Genomic DNA, 19,745 nt, shown 5'->3' with positions numbered 1-19,745 from the left:
GCAGTTTAGTGCCTGCCTTTGTCCCAGGGTGTGATCCTGGAGTCCTGGGATCGAGTCCCACATCAGGCTCCCTACATGGAGTCTGCTTTTCCTTCTGCCTGTGTCTCTGCCTCTCTCTCTGTCTCTCATAAATAAGTAAAAATCTTTATAAAAAATAAAGATTTACTTATTTTGTTTCTTTATTTATTATTTATTATTTTTTAAGATTTACTTATTTTAGAGAGAGACAGAGAGTAAGTGATGGGAATGGGCAGAGGGCAAGGGAGAGGGAGAGAGAGAAAATCCTGAAGCAGACACCCCACTGATTGTGGATCTCACCACAGGGCTCTATCTAGCCCAGGACTCTGTGATCATGACCTGAGCTGAAATCAACATCAGCCACTTAACTGACTGAGGCTCCCAGTTGCCCCAGAAAAAAATTTTTGCTTGAGGTATAGTTGATAAAGTTTTCTTGAAATCCTTTTCCGTATTTACAGTGTTTATAATAGCTGTAATTTATAATAGCTGTTTTAAGGTTCTTCATTTCTGGGTTTGTTTCTGTTGACTCTTCCTCCTGAAGTGCATTACATTTTACCTCTTTTCACATGTCTGTTTCTCTCTCTCTTTTTAAAATAATCACTATGCCCGATGTGGGGCTCAAACTCATGACCCAGAGATTAAGAATCACATAGTCTGCAGGCATCCCTTTTCACACATCTCTTAATTTCTTAAAAAGATTTATTTATTTACTTGAGAGAGAGCGAGCAAGTGAGCTTGCATGTGAGTGAGCCCCTCAAGGGATTGGGGGGGATAGAGGCAGGGGGAGAGGGATAGAGTCTTAAGCAGACTCTTCACAGAGCCCGAGGGAGGGGCTTCCTCTCAGGACTCTGAGATCATGACCTGAGTTGAAACCAAGAGTCTTTGCTTAACTGACTACACCACCCAGGTGCTCCCATATGTCTCTTAATTTTTAATTGGTTTATAAACACTGTGAATGTTATATTGTGTATTTGGATTTTGTTATCTTTGTGTAAAAGGTGTTAAAGTTTATTTTGTTTGATAGATCAGTTAATTGCTGTTCATATTAATACGTTTTAGGCTTTTTATTTTTTATTTTTTATTTTCTTGGCTTAAGTCAAGCATAGATTTACCTGGTATTGTGATTCAGTAAGTATATGGCAGGCCATCTTTCTGTACCTTCCATGCTTCCTGTCCCTGAGTTCATTATTTCTATTTCATTAAACATCTATGGTTTCGTTTCTTTCTTTCTTTTTCTTTTTTTTTTAAATATCTATGGTTTCTTGGTACAATATAAGCTCTTACAAAACATAATGTTTTAGGCAGGAGAGAGGTGATCTTACATATATTTGAAGAATTCCAGTGACTGCTGTATAGTTTGAGGGGACCAAATGTAGTGGTAGGGAGTTGTGTTAGGAGGCTACTGCAGGCAGTCTATGAAGAAGTAGGTGATGGTAGTTTGTATAAGTGTTGTGGTCATGGAGATGAAGAATAGTCAAGAAATTGGATTTTTTAATAGACTTTATAGCCGTTGCATACTATCCAACAGTTAGAGTTCTAGACATAAACTCGGGGAACTCTTACATAGGGTTTCAAGCAACACATTCAGAAATATTCATGGGAGCATTGTATGTATAAATCTGAATGTCTATGCATACTAGAATGGATAATGCTTCAGTATATTTATACAGTGAAATATATTAGAGTAGTAAAAATAAATGATTTGCTACTACTGAAATTATAAATTAATACATTTACTTATGGGCACCTGGGTGGCTCAGTGATTGTCTGCCTTTGGCTCCGAGGAGTGTAAAAATTCTATAAAGCAAGAATCATTCATGTTTATTATTATTATTGAGTGGAATATCGTATGAGTATAGGATATTCAGAGTTTACAAGTGTCGATATATAGATCATTTGCTAATTATAAACACAAAATGGCATATTTTTCATGAGGAAATTTTTTTTTTTTTAATTTTTATTTATTTATGATAGTCACAGAGAGAGAGAGAGAGGCAGAGACACAGGCAGAGGGAGAAGCAGGCTCCATGCACCGGGAGCCCGATGTGGGATTCGATCCCGGGTCTCCAGGATCGCGCCCTGGGCCAAAGGCAGGCGCTAAACCGCTGCGCCACCCAGGGATCCCCTCATGAGGAAATTTAATGAACACCATTTTAAGTAAGCAAATTTCATAAGGAAATGGACAAATGTCCCCCCCCCCCTTTTTTTTTTTGCTTTCTGGTGTCACAAAAGGATTAGGGTATGATATCAGTTATGTAGTATTTAAAATTTTTTTATAATTCTGAATCTTATAACAAGGAAGCAATCAGGTAAATTTAAATTGTGGATTTTTGTTTTTAAAGATTTTATTTATTCATGAGAGACATACAGAGAAAGGCAGAGACATAGGCAGAGGGAGAAGGAGGGTCCCTGCAAGGAGCCTAATGTGAAACTTGATGCCAGACCCTGGGATCACGCCCTGAACCAAAGGCAGATGCTTAACCACTGAGCCACCCAGGTGTCCCCAAATTGTAGAATATTGTATGCAATCGCCACGTTGGATTTTTCAAAATTATTACTTTCAGGAAGGATCCCCCTCTCCCTCACATAAACACAAACTCCAAACCAAAATGGTAACTGAACTATTTTACATTAAAGGAGAAGAAAAGATTCCAACAATTGCAATGCATAATACTTGATTTCTCTGTAATTGTAATGTTAAACTTCTGTCTGGAGATTTCTTTTCTGGCTGTCTTGGAACTCCCTCCCCTACCCAGGTTCTTCTTTCTTTTGAGGTCCCATTATCAGATCCTGTTCTATCCATCTGGAAGATTATCCTGCTCTTTAAAATAGCTTTCATTTCTTTTAATTTGGAACCTTTTAGGAAATAAAAGCCTTGCAATTAATTATAAGTGTTTTCCTACTGTTTTTAAAAGAAGGTAAGGGGTGCCTAGGTGGTTCAGTCCGATGGGCATCTGACTCTTGATTTCGGCTCAGGTCATGATCTCCGGGTCCTGGGATCGAGCCCTGGGTCAGACTCCTCACTAAGCAGGGAGTCTGCTAGAGATTCTGTCTCTCCCTCTGCCCCTCCCCACTTCACTGTTCCTCTCTCTCTTTCTCTAAAATAAATACGTCTTAAAAAAAATAAAAGAAGACTACCACCATCACCACCACCAACAAAAACCATACTCTGACTCTGCAGAGATTTCTGATTTGTACACCAAATTAGGAGTAGAACATTTCTCAAGAAATAATTCACTTTCATTAAAAAAACAAAAACAAAAACAAAGAACTTTTTGTCTCTGTCATTAATGAAATCTTAATTTAAGACACCATAGATGAAAAACTATATAAAATTATATATTTTATGACAATTGCATCATTAAGGTGTCATTTATTTTATCGATTTTATGTTCTCAGGTTATGTTATCAGGTTATGTTATCATGTATAGGGACAGGTTTTGCCTGAAGCAGAAAGCTTATATATTATGTCTTGTATGGGACAGCATTATGCTGTCAGTTGGTAAAAAGAAATCGTTCCTTTAGACTTGCCATCCATAACAAAATGAGAAAGTGCTGTATCTCCTAGACTCTTTTTCATGTTCTTATCATCCGTATCCAAATTGCCAGCAATTCTTTCTGACTCTGTCTCTAAAGCCAACTGTCAGCCTGAGTCCTGGTCACAGCTGGCTCTCCCTTGGAACACTGCAGAAGCTTCCTACTCAGTCTCCCTGTGTCCACCTTTGCCCTTCTACAATTCGTAACTTGCAGAGTAGCCAAAGAGATTGTCATAAACCTGACCGTATAACTTCCCAACTTATTCCGTCTGTCAGTAATGTTCTTCCCTTACTGTTATTCAGGGGGCTGGCTCCAGCTCATGCAGGCCTCACCTTCAGTATCCATTTTCTCAGAGAAGCTTTTAAGGAAAAGTAACCCTAAACACCTTCAATCACGTCCTTCTGTTGTCTCCATTTGGAACTCCTCAGCATTTCACGTGTTGTGTGTGTATTAATACATGTATGTGTTCTGGATGTATATGCATATTTAGGTGCCTGTGTCCTCACACATCTTTTTCCACTAGATGATGGTAGGTGCCTTGAGAGCAAAGAACTTTCTGAATTGTTTATCTTTGTATCCCCCAGAGCCAGATCAGTGCTTATTAGCACATAGTGTTATACTGAGTGTATATGTTTGAGTTGATGAACAAAAATGTGATGGAGAGTTAGAAGGAAAGACAATTGCTGCTTTATGGTGAAAAGTAAGACCTGCTGTTTGCTGGGGGGACAGGAGACCAGACCTGTCCTTGAGGTTTGAGGACAGAAATGTAGGAATGGTGGATGCTTTGGTAACCTGAGTTTCTGTATTTTCCTAAATATCTAATTTTTTTCTCATGTAGTATTTAGTTAGTTTCTTTTTGGAAGCATTAGTTGGAAGGTAAATAGAAAACGGAGAGTCCATGCCTGTTGGAGTTGGAGTGTTAGTAGGAGCATCACATGAATCTTTGGTCTGGGTTATGAGATCAGGTAGTGGGAGTAGGCAACCAGTGAGAGGATAAGAAGCATGAAGAACTCGCCAATGCCACTAGGGCCTGAGGTATCTTTTTTTAAAGCAATCTTTTCATGCCAAGAGATTTTCTCCTTTTAAAAAACTTGGAGAATTTTGTTTTGTTTGTTTTAAGAAGATTGGCCTGTTTCAAACCTATGGCAACTGAAGAATAGAAAATTAAAGGACTGCATCACAGACAAAAGCTGAACCCAGGAGTAAGTATTCCAATGGATAATAAATTGGGACAGAACATTAATGGAAATTTTGTGTCTAGACTAGGTAAAGTAAAGGAGTGGTGATAGTCATCAAATTGATTATTTTGGATTTTTCCAGGAATGTCAACTTTTGGCTCTTTTTAACCTTTTTCTTCCAGTTCCTGGCACCCCAAGATTTATCCTAATCAGAGTTGCAGAGACACCATAAGAAAGTAGGGGTGAAGGACTGGGCTTTTTGATATTATTTAACATCATCTTTGTGGAATATTCTTCCCCTCTTCAAATGGCTAGGTCTAGTTTCTACATGGCATGGTGACAAATTAAAGATATGTTCTATCTGAGATTTAATGACTAACTTGGCATAGCAAGTTGAGTAGAAAACCTTAGCTTTACATTATTTTCAATTATAGTTCAGAAATTGGATTGAGTTTGTGACTATAATGTCACTAGCTTATGGCCGTTTCTTCCTCTCTCCCGATTGTGTTATATTGGGTTTGTTTTGTCAAGGAATCTTGTCTTTCTGGGTAATATGTATTGACAGATCTAATGCTACATTACCTCCTTTTGGGGAGACATTTTATAATTGCTTTAGTACATACTGCCCTGTTGCCTAACAATATCCCACCTTTGCTAAACATAAAATCTCTCATTGACAAATTACTTTTTGTGTTTTGTCTCTCCATCTAGTTTCTTGTGATCAAGGACAATTTCCCAATCTTATTTTGAACCTCACAAATCACTGTGTAGTCTAGGGTCTATAGTAAATAACTAAGATGAGATAATACTGGAATCAGAATAACTGCAAATTTCCTAATCCTCAAAGGGAACTGAAAACCACGATAAGGGATGTAGGTATCTTACCTCCTGTGGTTTCCTGTTTCCTGTTTATATGGATAAATAGTTTTGGGTGGTAAGGTGATAGAACCCCCCCCCCCCCCCCCCATGGATCCATTTGTTTAAATTTTTATGAAAATGTTTTCTTAGGCATGCCATGTTTAATGACATGTTTTCTAATTTTTAGATATTATTTCTTCACTGCTCCAAAACAGGCTACAATCTGATTCCTTTATGTGACAATTATTGTGAGGCTATAGCATTGAAGGAGACAAATACTCTTCACTCTTATGTAGGATCTTTGGCATACAAAAGTGAGAAGCGTACATTCGTCCTAATTTATATTTTCAGTTCTGTTTTTCTTCTACCATCTCACAGATACACTCCAGCTGGATTATTTCAGTCATTTTTTTAAGCCAATCCGTGCTATTCCTGCCTAAAATGTTGAAATCCTTCTCATCCTTCATAGCCTCATGTAGATGGCTCTTGCTGTAATACGCTTTCTTTAACCCTTTTCTGTTACCTTCCTATGATACTTTTCTCCTTGCAGTTTCCAGTGATAGAATTATTTGGGTGCTTTTCCCTTTTTCTTCCAAGATTCTAAGGTTCCCAGTGAGAAAAAGTATGTTAATCTTTCTTCTCACTACACTTAGCATTGCTTTTAAAATGCTGTCCCACATAAATATAATCAACATCAGAACTTTAAAAATTGAATTAATTAGCAAACAGAAAGCAAATGGTATTTTAACTAAGTTGAAGTTAAGGGTGATATTTTGTGGTTTAGAGGTTAAAGATCTATGATATTTGGCCCTCTCTTCCTTTTCCTCTAAGGTCCTATGGTTAGAATGTAGTGCTGTTAGAGCATCACAGGCCTGGAAGAGTCTTTAAAGCACTCACTTCAGAAAAGATCATAAACAAGTGTCTCAGGCATGGGTGTATCCACCTTGTTTGCAGAAAACCTCTAAGCAAGGAGATTTTTACAGCATTTCTTGGTAAATTGGTGGAGGTGACTCAAGTTGTCAAAATTTTTACTTTATAATAATCTAAATACTTATCAACTAATAATTTTATGATTTAATTTTCTCTTATAAAACTTTAGCTGGAGATATTATTTGTTCTGGCCTTACTTTGTGTTTTAATCTTACTTGCTATCATACACATTCCCTGTTGGATGAGTGGAAATAGTGGGGTTAGCCTCTTCATGGATAATAGCGAATCCTGGAGCTTCTGTTTCCTCCCATAATACAATAACTGTGTGACTTGATTCCCTCCCTCTTCCCCCCCATATCATTGTGTCAGTTCTTGCTGATAAAAACTGTAGGGGTTCCCTGTGACTTTTCAGATAAAAATACCTCAAATGCCTGTGAATCATTACTTTTGGAAAAAGGTGTTTAGTTTGTTATGCATGCAAAAGAACACTTTTGGGGAATGTTATATGTGTTTATTTCCTTAATATTATATAAAAGTTGCTTTTTATCTTTGGTTAGTTAATACTATATCTACGTCCATTTTTGGAATCCATGGTCAAATAACTTATTTATGTTTCCTTAGTTTTTTATTTCATTAATGGAGAAAATGTTATATTTATTGATACAAATAGTCTTTTTCTTTTAAAATGATCATACTCTCATTTTTAAAATATATATGAGATTACCACGCTGGTGTTATTTTCCTGACTCTAAAGAAAGGAACTTTTAAATAAATTAGTTATTGTCTTCTGTGTTATTGAACATGTGGTCAGTTGTCATGTTCATGCATCCAGATGATCAAAGTCTGAACTTCTGTCTAATTCTTCCCTGCTGTTAGGCTACCCTGTCATGATCAAGGCCTCAGCAGGTGGTGGTGGGAAAGGCATGCGAATCGCCTGGGATGATGAAGAGACCAGGTGAGTTGCTGTCCAAAATATACTTTTGATGAAAATTGCAGTTACTAGAGTTTTATTAAACTGTCAAGTAAACAGATACCAAAAGTGTAATGGAATAATTATAATAACCATCTCATTTTTACTCTTTTAGATGGGAAAAAATGGAAATTATGCAGAAAACTTCATTGTTTATATTTTGATGATGGTTATTCTCTTATAGAAAGGTTTTTTACTTTCTTAAGCATAAGAAAGAGTTGTTTTGTTTTTACAGTGTATTTTTTTTAAAAAGATTTTATTTATTTATTCATGAGAGATACACAGAGAGAGAGGCAGAGACATAAGCAGAGGGAGAATCAGGCTCCATGCAGGGAGCCCAATGTGGGACTTGATCCCAGGACCCCGGGATCATGATGTGAGCCAAAGGCAGACACTCAACCACTGAGCCACCCAGGTGCCCCCAAAAGGGCCTATTTCTTTCACTAGCCTCTAACTGGGATTTAGTGTTTTCTCCAAATAGGCAACAAACTACAGTAGTGGTATTATCTTTGGAAATCACATCTTTGGAAATCTACCACTTTGGAAATCACATATCTTCAACAACTATAGTGTGATAATATATCTCTAAGTAGCAGTGATTATTAGATTTGTTGTTGGAGCTTATTATGAGTAAAGAACCCCACATGTTATATCCCAAATTTGTTCTTAGAAAATATTCTGTATTTCTTTTTTTTTTTCTTTAAAGATTTTATTTATTCATGAGAGAGAGAGAGAGAGAGAGGCAGGCAGAGACAGAGGCAGAGGGAGAAGCAGGCTCCATGCAGGGAGCCTGACGTGGGACTTGATCCAAGCTCTCCAGGATCAGGCCCTGGGCTGAAGGCGGCGCTAAACCGCTGAGCCACCTGGGCTGCTCCACGAATCCTGTATTTCAATGTAATTTGTTTCCTGTGCAGTCCTATGCATTTTCTTCTCTCTCTCTCTCTCTTTTTGCACTTAAAGCCTTATTTTGCAAAGAGATTCGTGTACTGTAAGATTAGGCAAAAGAGATCTACAGCATAAACACATTGAATGGGAGATAGCCCTGTTACCATCTTTGGGAAGGACAGTCTGCTATAGCCTCTGGGAAGGAAAGAATGATGTAACAGGATATTAAACACAACCTCATGGTTTTGTGAGAGATACATGTTTCAGAAACTTTAACTTTTTTCTCATGAGGTGGCCCCCATTGTATGGCACTTACATAGCAATTCCCTTGAAAGCCTTAGCACTTATTAGCAACATATTCTCTTATGGTGAAGATTACTCTTCACTTTGTGGCATTGCGATTTCCTGTGTGCTGTTAACACAATGGATTTTAATGTAGTGTTCTGTATTTTCAGAAATCGCTATAACCATACAGAGAGTGGAGATCTTTTTCGGGTGTAAATAACTCTTTAAATGCATATTGATTCAAAATATGCTAATAAAACTAATAAAAAGACATACACAAATAATTTGCTATCTAAAATATTCTCAACTTGATCAAAGTATGATACTATTTGATTTAATGATACATGCTCCTCATTTAAAATAATTGCTCTGTATTCCCTATTAATTTGGAAAAATCTAAACTACAGAAAAATTGAGAGAACAGTCCAGAACATGCTCAGTAGTTTTCTTTTAGAGTCACCAATTGTTAATATGCCACATTGCATGTGCTCCTTCTTTTTTTCCCTTCTTGAGGGGGAATTTTTTTTCTTTTTAAATAATGCACGTAAGTTTTAGTCTTCTTTGGAAGGCTTAGCAACCATTAATTGCCTTATTATTTTATTCTGGGGAATGTCTCCCTTTTGTAACATCTTTCCTAAGTGTTTCAGGGAAGTAGCATCTATGGCTTATCTTTAGAACATCTGAAAGTTTTTTTTTTTTTAAATGGTGTTTGTTGTTATTGTATATTAAATTAGGGTGAGGATTGTGAAGGTTGTTAAAAGTAGACTCATAGCTTCATATTAACTTCTGGCTTTCTTTTCCCCATTCACATTTCAATGAAATATGGCACAATGGAAAATTGACCACATCTGCATTTTGGAATACCCCTGCTACACTTTAGGTGATGTGAGGGCAGTTGTGGCTTTATTTTTGTATTCCCATCACCTAAACATGCAGCAGACACATGAATTCATGATGAGTAAATATTTGTTGAATGAATGTGTAACTGAGTGTAACAAATGTTTTTAAAATAGTTTTCTGTGAGCTCCCAAATACTCTGGTGATGCTTTCAAATGTGATAATTTATTTGGGTGATTTTGATTTTTTTTCCCTCTAGCATGTTTGGGTTAAGTGCAAAATGAAAGTTCTTAGTCATTAGAACAGAGATAAATTGTAAAGTACTTTGTTTTTTCTTTGCAAATCGTCATACTCCATCTAATAAAAAGTTGGTCGTATGGTACTGAAAACAATAATTCATTGTGTTTTAGTTTCTTTGAGGTTTGCAGTCTCCAGAGATCTAAAAACTCCATTCCTCTAAATCAAAGAAGTAATAGAGGACTAAGAAAACCTGATACCTTTTCCTTGAGAACTCTGAGAAACAGGAATTGTTGCAATATGTTTTGAATTTATCATCTGGTCATTGTTTACTTGCTATGTTGTGTTTTTTAAGCACAAAAGCAAATGTATTCATTTCTAATGCCAGATGGAGTGTTTGCAAATGAAAAGATTGGAAGAATTTTAATATTGTATTTAAATACTTATATTTAATCTGAAGATTAAGAAACTATTAGTGACATGTAAAAAGAATTAAACTTTATATTCTCAATATATCAGTGAGTGTAAAATAATATACTCAATTAGTTTTAGGTGAACAAATGTGTGTTTTTAATAGACCAAATGAGCCCATTTCATTGTGTATGAATTTAGTGAGCACATTTTAATTACAACAATTTAAATTATTATCTTTGGAGAGTAAAACATGTAAAGCAATAATCATATTGGTATTTTTATTTTCAAAAATTGTTTTCTCTTTTAATGATTAATTTAGAAAGAGTCCAAAGTCGATAAAGTTGTAATAATTTGTATGGGTGTGTGAAGGGCAGTTACATTTAAATATGTATACTTAAAATATCATTATATGTCCATAACATATGAAGAACATAAAATGTTCTTGAGAATCCTCAAGGATGTTCATTCTCACTTGAGTATTTTGCTCCAGTTGTGACGTTGGCCAGATTGGCTCTTTGTATTTTTGTGTGCATATTCTGACTCTTAAGTCAAATGAATATGCATTTTTAATTTTTTTAATTAGTGGAATTAAGGTATTGAGGAAATGGAATTTTATATGTTTCATGTGGTTTATTAAAAATATCTAATTTTTAGCAGTTGGTGAACTATGTAGTGGTATTCCTATTTGATTATAAATTGATTATAAATATATTTGATTATAAATATATTCCCCCAGAATCGGGGAAGTTACATCACTGATTCCAGGTGACAAAGCTGGTAAGTGTAAGAGTTATGGGTCCACTAAGTCAATTTAGTTATTTGTGCATTAAGTGATTTTTTCTTTGCTTTGTTTATCAGTGAACCAAAATAAGGATTTAATTGCTTTGTTTTCTTTTATACTGAGGGCTGTATTTGTTTAGCTAGTTTGATTGTTTTTCCCTTTTTTTTTTTTTTTTAAATAGGGATGGTTTTAGATTTTCATCTCAAGAAGCTGCTTCTAGTTTTGGTGATGATAGGCTACTAATAGAAAAATTTATTGATAACCCTCGTCATATAGAAATCCAGGTTGGTACATTTTAAGATGTTTTCTAATTATTATGACTTTAATAAAACACCATTTATTCCTATTGGAAACATATCCTTTCTCGCATTTAGAATGATTGTGAATTGTTCTGATACACTTGAATAACTTCAAAATAGAGAATGTACATAAATTGATCACTTCCTTTTGGAATTTGGTATACTTCGATCAAAGCACCAGCATGTTGGTCAACATAGGGAATGATATAAAAATCCTGCTGTAGAAAGAAGCTGTCCCAAGCTATCTAACCAAACTAAATACATTGCACCTAGAGACTCATTCCTTCCCATTCTGAGACTGGGCCATAACAGGGCTTACTTTTTTTTTTTTTTAAGTGCTTAATCTGGACTCATTACTTCAATTCACCAAATGTCTGTGTGGCTCACTGAGACAGGCATTCTTCTAGGAGCTACTAGTATAGAGATGAATAAATAAATTCTTCTACTCAGGTTAAGATTTTAATCCAACTGCTAAAGCAATTTGTGAGGATATGGATTTCAGCAAGACAAAAGTTGATTTTCTGAAATAATACACAGAAGAAGACAACATCTCCTGAAGTTTGATTTCTATTAAGAATGTCTTCGTGCTATTTTACACGTTATGACTATGAATTGAATTCAAACTGATAAAATACAAATCAAATTTGAAATCATGCTGAAGTTTAAGTATTTTTTCCCTTATTTTGGTGTGAATAGAGAACCAGAAAACTAAAGAATAGTTCTTTGTTGCCCTTGCCCGCCCCTTCTGATTATGTGTAATAAAAGTTCTAAGTTCTGTCATTGTGGGGTTTTTTCGAGTTTAATTATTTTACATAGATATTTCTTATTGGTAGAAAATCTTCATCTAGATCCTCCAGTTTTCCAGAGTGGGAAGAAATGTGCAAATATATATAATCCCAGCGAGGGTTTTTTTTTTTTTAAGATTTATTTATTTGACAGCAAGAGAGCACAAGCAGGGGGAACAGCAGAGGGAGAGGAGGAAGCAGACTGCCTGCTGAGTAGGGGCCCTGAGATCATTGCCTGAGCTGAATGAAGGCAGATGCCCAACAGACTGAGCCACTTAGGCTCTCCAATCAGAGTAGTCTTAAAACATTGAACGTAGTGTATTTCTTTCTAACATCAGCAGGATTTTTTGTTGTCATTGGGTTTTTTGTTTTTAGATATTCTAAACTGAGATAATCACATCTCTTCAGCAAAGTCCACAAATCTTGAGTGTCCAACTCAATAAAATTCTTATGTACACATGTGTAGCTATATAGCAACCACCCAGATCTGTGTATAGCACATTTCTGTGCCATCAGAAGATTTCTTCATACAACTTTCCATTCAGTCCCTCCACTTGGCCACCAAAATATCTACTGTTCTGACTTCTCACACCCCAGAATGTTTCTGTCTTCTTAAACTGCATATAAATGAAATACAGTATATACTTGGTTATGCCTGGCTTCTTTCACACAACATGTCTTTGAGATTCTTCCATGAAGCTGTGTGTTACTATTAACTCTAAAAAATTGCTCTGATACTTCATTGTTTGAATAACTTCCAATTTATCCATTTTCCTGTTGGTAGATCTTCAGGTTGTTTCTAGCTTTTTGATATATATATATTTTTAAAGATTTTATTTATATATTCATGAGAGACACAGAGAACGAGACAGAAGACATAGGCAGAGGGAGAAGCAGCCTCCCTGTGGGGAACCTGATGCGGGACTCAATTCCAGGACCTTGGGATCATGACCTGAGCCAAAGGCATGTGCTCAGTCACTGAGCCACCCAGGTGCCCCTCCAGCTTTTTGATATGAATAAATTGCCATGTCTTTTTATGGACATACACATTCTTTCAGATATCCTGAGGAGAGAAATATTACTGGATTATATGATAATGTTATATTTAGGTCTAGTAAATAGCATAGTTGCTCTTTATATGTGTATATATGTGTGTGTGTGTGTGTGTGTGTATTTTCTTTTATTATTAGTTTTTTTTAATTTATTTTTTATTGGTGTTCAATTTACTAACATACAGAATAACCCCCACTGCCCGTCACCCATTCACTCCCACCCCCCGCCCTCCTCCCCTTCTACCACCCCTAGTTCGTTTCCCAGAGTTAGCAGTCTTTACGTTCTGTCTCCCTTTCTGATATTTCCCACACATTTCTTCTCCCTTCCCTTATATTCCCTTTCACTATTATTTATATTCCCCAAATGAATGAGAACATATAATGTTTGTCCTTCTCCGACTGACTTACTTCACTCAGCATAATACCCTCCAGTTCCATCCACGTTGAAGCAAATGGTGGGTATTTGTCATTTCTAATAACTGAGTAATATTCCATTGTATACATAAACCACATCTTCTTAATCCATTCATCTTTCGTTGGACACTGAGGCTCCTTCCACAGTTTGGCTATTGTGGACATTGCTGCTATAAACATCGGGGTGCAGGTGTCCCGGCGTTTCATTGCATTTGTATCTTTGGGGTAAATCCCCAACAGTGCAATTGCTGGGTCGTAGGGCAGGTATATTTTTAACTGTTTGAGGAACCTCCACACAGTTTTCCAGAGTGGCTGCACCAGTTCACATTCCCACCAACAGTGTATGAGGGTTCCCTTTTCTCCGCATCCTCTCCAACATTTGTTGTTTCCTGCCTTGTTAATTTTCCCCATTCTCACTGGTCTGAGGTGGTATCTCATTTCAACATAGTACTGGAAGTCCTAGCCTCAGCAATCAGACAACAAAAAGACATTAAAGGCATTCAAATTGGCAAAGAAGAAGTCAAACTCTCCCTCTTCGCCGATGACATGATACTCTACATAGAAAACCCAAAAGTCCCCACCCCAAGATTGCTAGAACTCATACAGCAATTCGGTAGCGTGGCAGGATACAAAATCAATGCCCAGAAGTCAGTGGCATTTCTATACACTAACAATGAGACTGAAGAAAGAGAAATTAAGGAGTCAATCCCATTTACAATTGCACCCAAAAGCATAAGATACCTAGGAATAAACCTAACCAAAGATATAAAGGATCTATACCCTCAAAACTATAGAACACTTATGAAAGAAATTGAGGAAGACACAAAGAGATGGAAAAATATTCCATGCTCATGGATTGGCAGAATTAATATTGTGAAAATGTCAATGTTACCCAGGGCAATTTACACGTTTAATGCAATCCCTATCAAAATACTATGGACCTTCTTCAGAGAGTTAGAACAAATTATTTTAAGATTTGTGTGGAATCAGAAAAGACCCCGAATAGCCAGGGGAATTTTAAAAAAGAAAACCATATCTGGGGGCATCACAATGCCAGATTTCAGGTTGTACTACAAAGCTGTGGTCATCAAGACAGTGTAGTACTGGCACAAAAACAGACACATAGATCAGTGGAACAGAATAGAGAATCCAGAAGTGGACCCTGAACTTTATGGGCAACTAATATTCGATAAAGGAGGAAAGACTATCCATTGGAAGAAAGACAGTCTCTTCAATAAATGGTGCTGGGAAAATTGGACATCCACATGCAGAAGAATGAAACTAGACCACTCTCTTTCACCATACACAAAGATAAACTCAAAATGGATGAAAGATCTAAATGTGAGACAAGATTCCATCAAAATCCCAGAGAAGAACACAGGCAACACCCTTTTTGAACTCGGCCATAGTAACTTCTTGCAAGATACATCCACGAAGGCAAAAGAAACAAAAGCAAAAATTAACTATTGGGACTTCATCAAGATAAGAAGCTTTTGCACAGCAAAGGATACAGTCAACAAAACTCAAAGACAACCTACAGAATGGGAGAAGATATTTGCAAATGACATATCAGATAAAGGGCTAGTTTCCAAGATCTATAAAGAACTTATTAAACTCAACAGCAAAGAAACAAACAATCCAATCATGAAATGGGCAAAAGACATGAACAGAAATCTCACAGAGGAAGATATAGACATGGCCAACATGCATATGAGAAAATGCTCTGCATCACTTGCCATCAGGGAAATATTATTAGTTTTTTAAGTAAGCCTCATACCCAACATGGGGTTGGAACTTGAGACCATGAGATATGCTACACTGATTGAGCCAGCTAGGTGCCCCTGTCCTTTATATATTTTGGATATTAACCCCTTATTAAATATATCATTTGCAAAATCTCTTCCCATATTGCCTTTTTTCTTGTTGATGGTTTTCTTTGCTGTGCAGAAGCCTTTTATTTTGGTATAGCCCCAACAGTTTATTTTTGCTTTTGTTTCCCCTGCCTTAGGGGATATATCTAGAAAAATGTTGGTTTGGCTAATATCAGAGAAATTATTGCCTGTCCTCTCTTCTAGAATTTTTATGGTTTTAGCTCTCCATTTAGGTCTTTAATTCATTTGAAGTTATTTTTTGTGTATGGTGTTAAAAAGTGGTCTAGTGTCATTCTTTCACATGTAACTGTCCAGTTTTTCCAGCACCATTAACTGAAGAGACCATCTTTTCCCCATTGTATATTCTTGCTTTCTTTGTTATAGATTACTTCACCATAAAATCATGGGTTTATTTCCGGTCACTCTATGTGTTCTGTTGATGTAAGTGTCTGTTTTTCCGCCAGCACCATACTATTTTGATGACTGTAGCTTTGTAGTATATCTTGAAATCTAAGATTGTGATACGTTGAACTTTGTTATTCTTAAAATTGCCTTGGCTATTTGCGATCTTTTGTGAGTCCATACAAATTTTAGGATTATTTGTTTTAGGTCTGTGAAGAATGCTGTTGGTAATTGGTAGGTATTGCATTAAATCTGTAAATGGTTTTGAGTTCTGTGGATATCTTAACAAAATTCTTTTCAATTACATGAGCATGGAATAGCTTTATATTTGTTTGTGTCATCTTCAGTTTCTTTCATCAGTGTTTTATAGTTTCCTGAAAATAGATATTTTATCTCCTTGGTCAGTTTTGTTCCTAAGTGTTTTATTCTTTTTAGTGTACATGGAATTGTTTTCTTAATTTCTCTTTCTTCTACTTCATTATTGTATGAAAATATGGGTGATTTCTGTATATTAATTTTGTATACTGTAACTTTACCGAATAAATTTATTACTTCTAATAGTTTTTTTGTTGGAGTCTTCAGAGTTTTCTATGTATAGTGCTATGTCATCTGCAAATAGTGACAATTTAACTTCTTCCTTAAAGAAGGATGGATGGATGCCTTTTTTCTTGTCTGACTATTGTGGTTAGGACTTCCAGTACTTTGTTCAAGAAAGTGTCAGGAGTGGGCATCTTCATATTGTTACTGATTTTAGAAAAAAACACTTAGTTTTTCACCATTGAGTATGATGTTAGCTGTGGGTTTATTGAGGTATATTCCCTCTAAACCTACTTTGTGAAGAGTTTTTTTATCATGAATGGATGTTGAATTTTGTCAAATGCTTTTTCTGTATCTACTGAGTTGATCATACGATTTTCTCTCTTTCATTTTGTTAATACGGTGTATCACATTGATTGTGAATATTGAACCATCCTTGCATCCCTGCAAGAGATAAATTCCACGTGATCGAGGTATATGATTTTTTTAATGTATTGTTGAATGTGGGGGCTGTCTTTATTTTATTTTATTTTTAAATTTTTATTTATTTATGATAGTCACACACACAGAGAGAGAGAGAGAGAGAGGCAGAGACATAGACAGAGGGAGAAGCAGGCTCCATGCACCGGGAGCCCGACGTGGGATTCGATCCCGGGTCTCCAGGATCGCACCCTGGGCCAAAGGCAGGCGCCAAATCGCTGCGCCACCCAGGGATCCCCGGGGCCGTCTTTAGATGAGCTACCACAACCCATCCTCCAGCTCCAGTGATCATGTCCTTCCATAAGTAGAATATAAACACCTTCCTTCCAAGATCAGAATTTCATCTTCATACTTGGTCCAGCTATGGATAAGACTTACTGTAAATGGTCCTATAAAGACAGTTCTTCTGATGCAGAGACTTTTGTATTTGAAGACAGTGTGACACCTGCTCATCAAACTTACAGGGATGAGAAGAGGATATGACACTGCAATAAATAGCTCCATTCAACAAGGTTAAAAGAAAAAAAAGCACACAGTATTCATTGGCTCTTACTTAGTATTTGAAGACTATCAGTTGAAGCTGAGAAATCTCATATGAGACTCTTTTTGCTGGAATTCTTGGCGAGAGATGATGGCAGCTTAGGCCTGAGTGTTGGTAGTAGAGATGGTAAGATGTAATTGAATTCTGGATATTCTGTGAAGGTAGATCAGATTTTCTAAGAGATCAGATATGATATATAGGAAAAAAGGCATGAAAGATGGCTTTCAGTTTGGGGCCTGAGGAATTAGAAGACTAGGACTGTCTTTTACTGAGGTGAGAAAACTGTGAGAGGTGTGTGTTTTGGGGAGGAGATCAGGGTGTGATGTTGGAGAAATCAAGGTTGTGATATCAAAGTATAAGTGTTGAGTAGATTGGATATTTAAGTCTGTAGCTTATGGGAGATATTTTGGCTGCCTTTCTAAGATCTTACAGGCAAAATTAATTTTCCTCTTCCTGTATTCCCTGTCATGTATAACATACACATAGCACAGCTATTAGAAGACCATTGATTTTTATCTTGAGTTGTCTAACTTTTCAAATAGATCAAGAAGTACCTACTAACCAATAAGACCTACTAAGGTCTTATTCATTTGTTGGTCTTACTCATTTGTTGGTTCCAGCAACCAGGTGGATGTCTTTCACATTACTAATACTCAATAAATGTATGTCAAATTGTGTTAAGTAATTATATATTTACATCAGCTTTTAGTTTATTTTCATTAGCCACAGCATATAATGTAGGTGATAATTTTAAACATAGGTAAAAGTATTTCCTAGTAACTTGAATAGGTAACAGATGTTTGCTGTATCTGATCATCTACACTTGGAAGTTTTAAAAATTATTTTCCTCAATTTGCATGTATATAATTATATGAGGTAATTTATGCACATAGCAAAGGATATCTGATGAAAAATTAACATTTCCTTTTACTTTTGTTTCCAAGTTCCTTGGTTTCTGTCCCTGGGAACAGGCTCCAAAACTCTTTTTTGAATATCCTGCTGTGGACTGTGAATTATATATGTGTATTACCTATTTTTTTAGACAGACTTTCGTATACTGTGTCCTTTCTTATGCTGAAACTGTACTGGTAGTGGCAGCATTCTGTGTGGTTTATTTATTTTTTTTTTTAAAAAAATTTTTTTTAAAAGTTTTATTTATTTATGATAGTCACAGAGAGAGAGAGAGGCGCAGAGACACAGGCAGAGGGAGAAGCAGGCTCCATGCACCGGGAGCCCAATGTGGGATTCGATCCCGGGTCTCCAGGATCGCGCCCTCGGCCAAAGGCAGGCGCCAAACCACTGCGCCACCCAGGGATCCCTTCTGTGTGGTTTAAATCCTTTTTTTCTCACCCCGGACACTACTGGCATTTTTTGGGTTGGATCCAGGGTTTCAAAATGGCTTGCATTATGTGGACACTCTTGTTGTCATGAAGCTTTTTTCAGTAAGCAGTGTATCTGGGAGATTTTTCCACATTGAGTACCTGCCGATTGATAAAGGGCTATATTAAAGCTTTAAAAAAGAAAAACTCATGATGGGGTTATCTAGCTGGCTCAGTCAGTGTTGCATGCAACTCTTGACCTTGGGGTTGTGAATTCAAGTGCCACATTGGGTATAGACATTACTTAAAAAATGAAATCTTAAGAACCAACCCCCCCCTCCAAAATCCCAAAACTCCTAAGGGATTTAGGATTAACTTTCTTTCCATGCACTCTTTATATTGTTTGGTATTCTAGTCTCTTCATTTATTAGTGTCACACTATCATTATCAAATTATTTTTGTTGAGGAACACCTGAGTGGGTCATTTGATTAAGGGCTATTTATTAATATTTTTAAAAATTTGAGAGTGAGCAAGCATGAGCTGGGAGAGTGGTGAAGGGAGAGGGACAAGCAGATTCTCTGCTGAGTGGGGAGCTCGACTGGGAGCTACTCTTATCTCTGGACTCTGAGATCATGACCTTAGCCAAAGTCAGATGCTTAACTGAGCCACTCAGATGACCCCAAGCAGCTGACTCTTGATTTCCCCTCAGGTCATGCTCACAGGGTCCTGGGATTGAGCCCCAGGTCATGCTCTGTGCTCAGCGAGGAGTGGACCTGAGGATCCTCTATCTCTGTCTCATTCTGGCTTAACCCCCACTTGCTCTTTTTCTTTTTTGTAAAGCAAATCTTTAAAAAAAAATTATTTTTGTTGCATGCTCAGGAAATAACAAAACTTTTTTTTAAAAAATATTTATTTATTTATTCAGAGATCCCTGGGTGGCGCAGCGGTTTGGCGCCTGCCTTTGGCCCAGGGCGCGATCCTGGAGACCCGGGATCGAATCCCACGTCAGGCTCCCGGTGCATGGAGCCTGCTTCTCCCTCTGCCTGTGTCTCTGCCTCTCTCTCTCTCTCTCTCTCTGTGACTATCATAAATAGATAAAAAATTTAAAATAAAT

General features: G+C 36.7%; 1 protein-coding gene across 8 annotated transcripts in view; it reads left to right on the top strand.

Moving 5' to 3' along the window:
- Window positions 1–19,745, top strand: part of PCCA (propionyl-CoA carboxylase subunit alpha) — a 461,536-nt gene that overhangs the window by 198,542 nt on the left and 243,249 nt on the right. For all 8 annotated transcript variants that reach the window (XM_077855069.1, XM_077855072.1, XM_077855071.1 and 5 more), the window contains 2 exons: window positions 7,398–7,476; window positions 11,112–11,214. In XM_077855069.1, coding sequence (XP_077711195.1) covers window positions 7,398–7,476; window positions 11,112–11,214 — 182 coding nt within the window. The remainder of the gene's footprint in view (window positions 1–7,397; window positions 7,477–11,111; window positions 11,215–19,745) is intronic.

The sequence above is a fragment of the Canis aureus genome, chromosome 17 (assembly GCF_053574225.1).
Source record: "Canis aureus isolate CA01 chromosome 17, VMU_Caureus_v.1.0, whole genome shotgun sequence".
NCBI classification, from domain to species: domain Eukaryota; kingdom Metazoa; phylum Chordata; class Mammalia; order Carnivora; family Canidae; genus Canis; species Canis aureus.
Note: the sequence above shows the minus strand (reverse complement) of the source record. Positions and strands in the feature narration are given on the sequence as shown.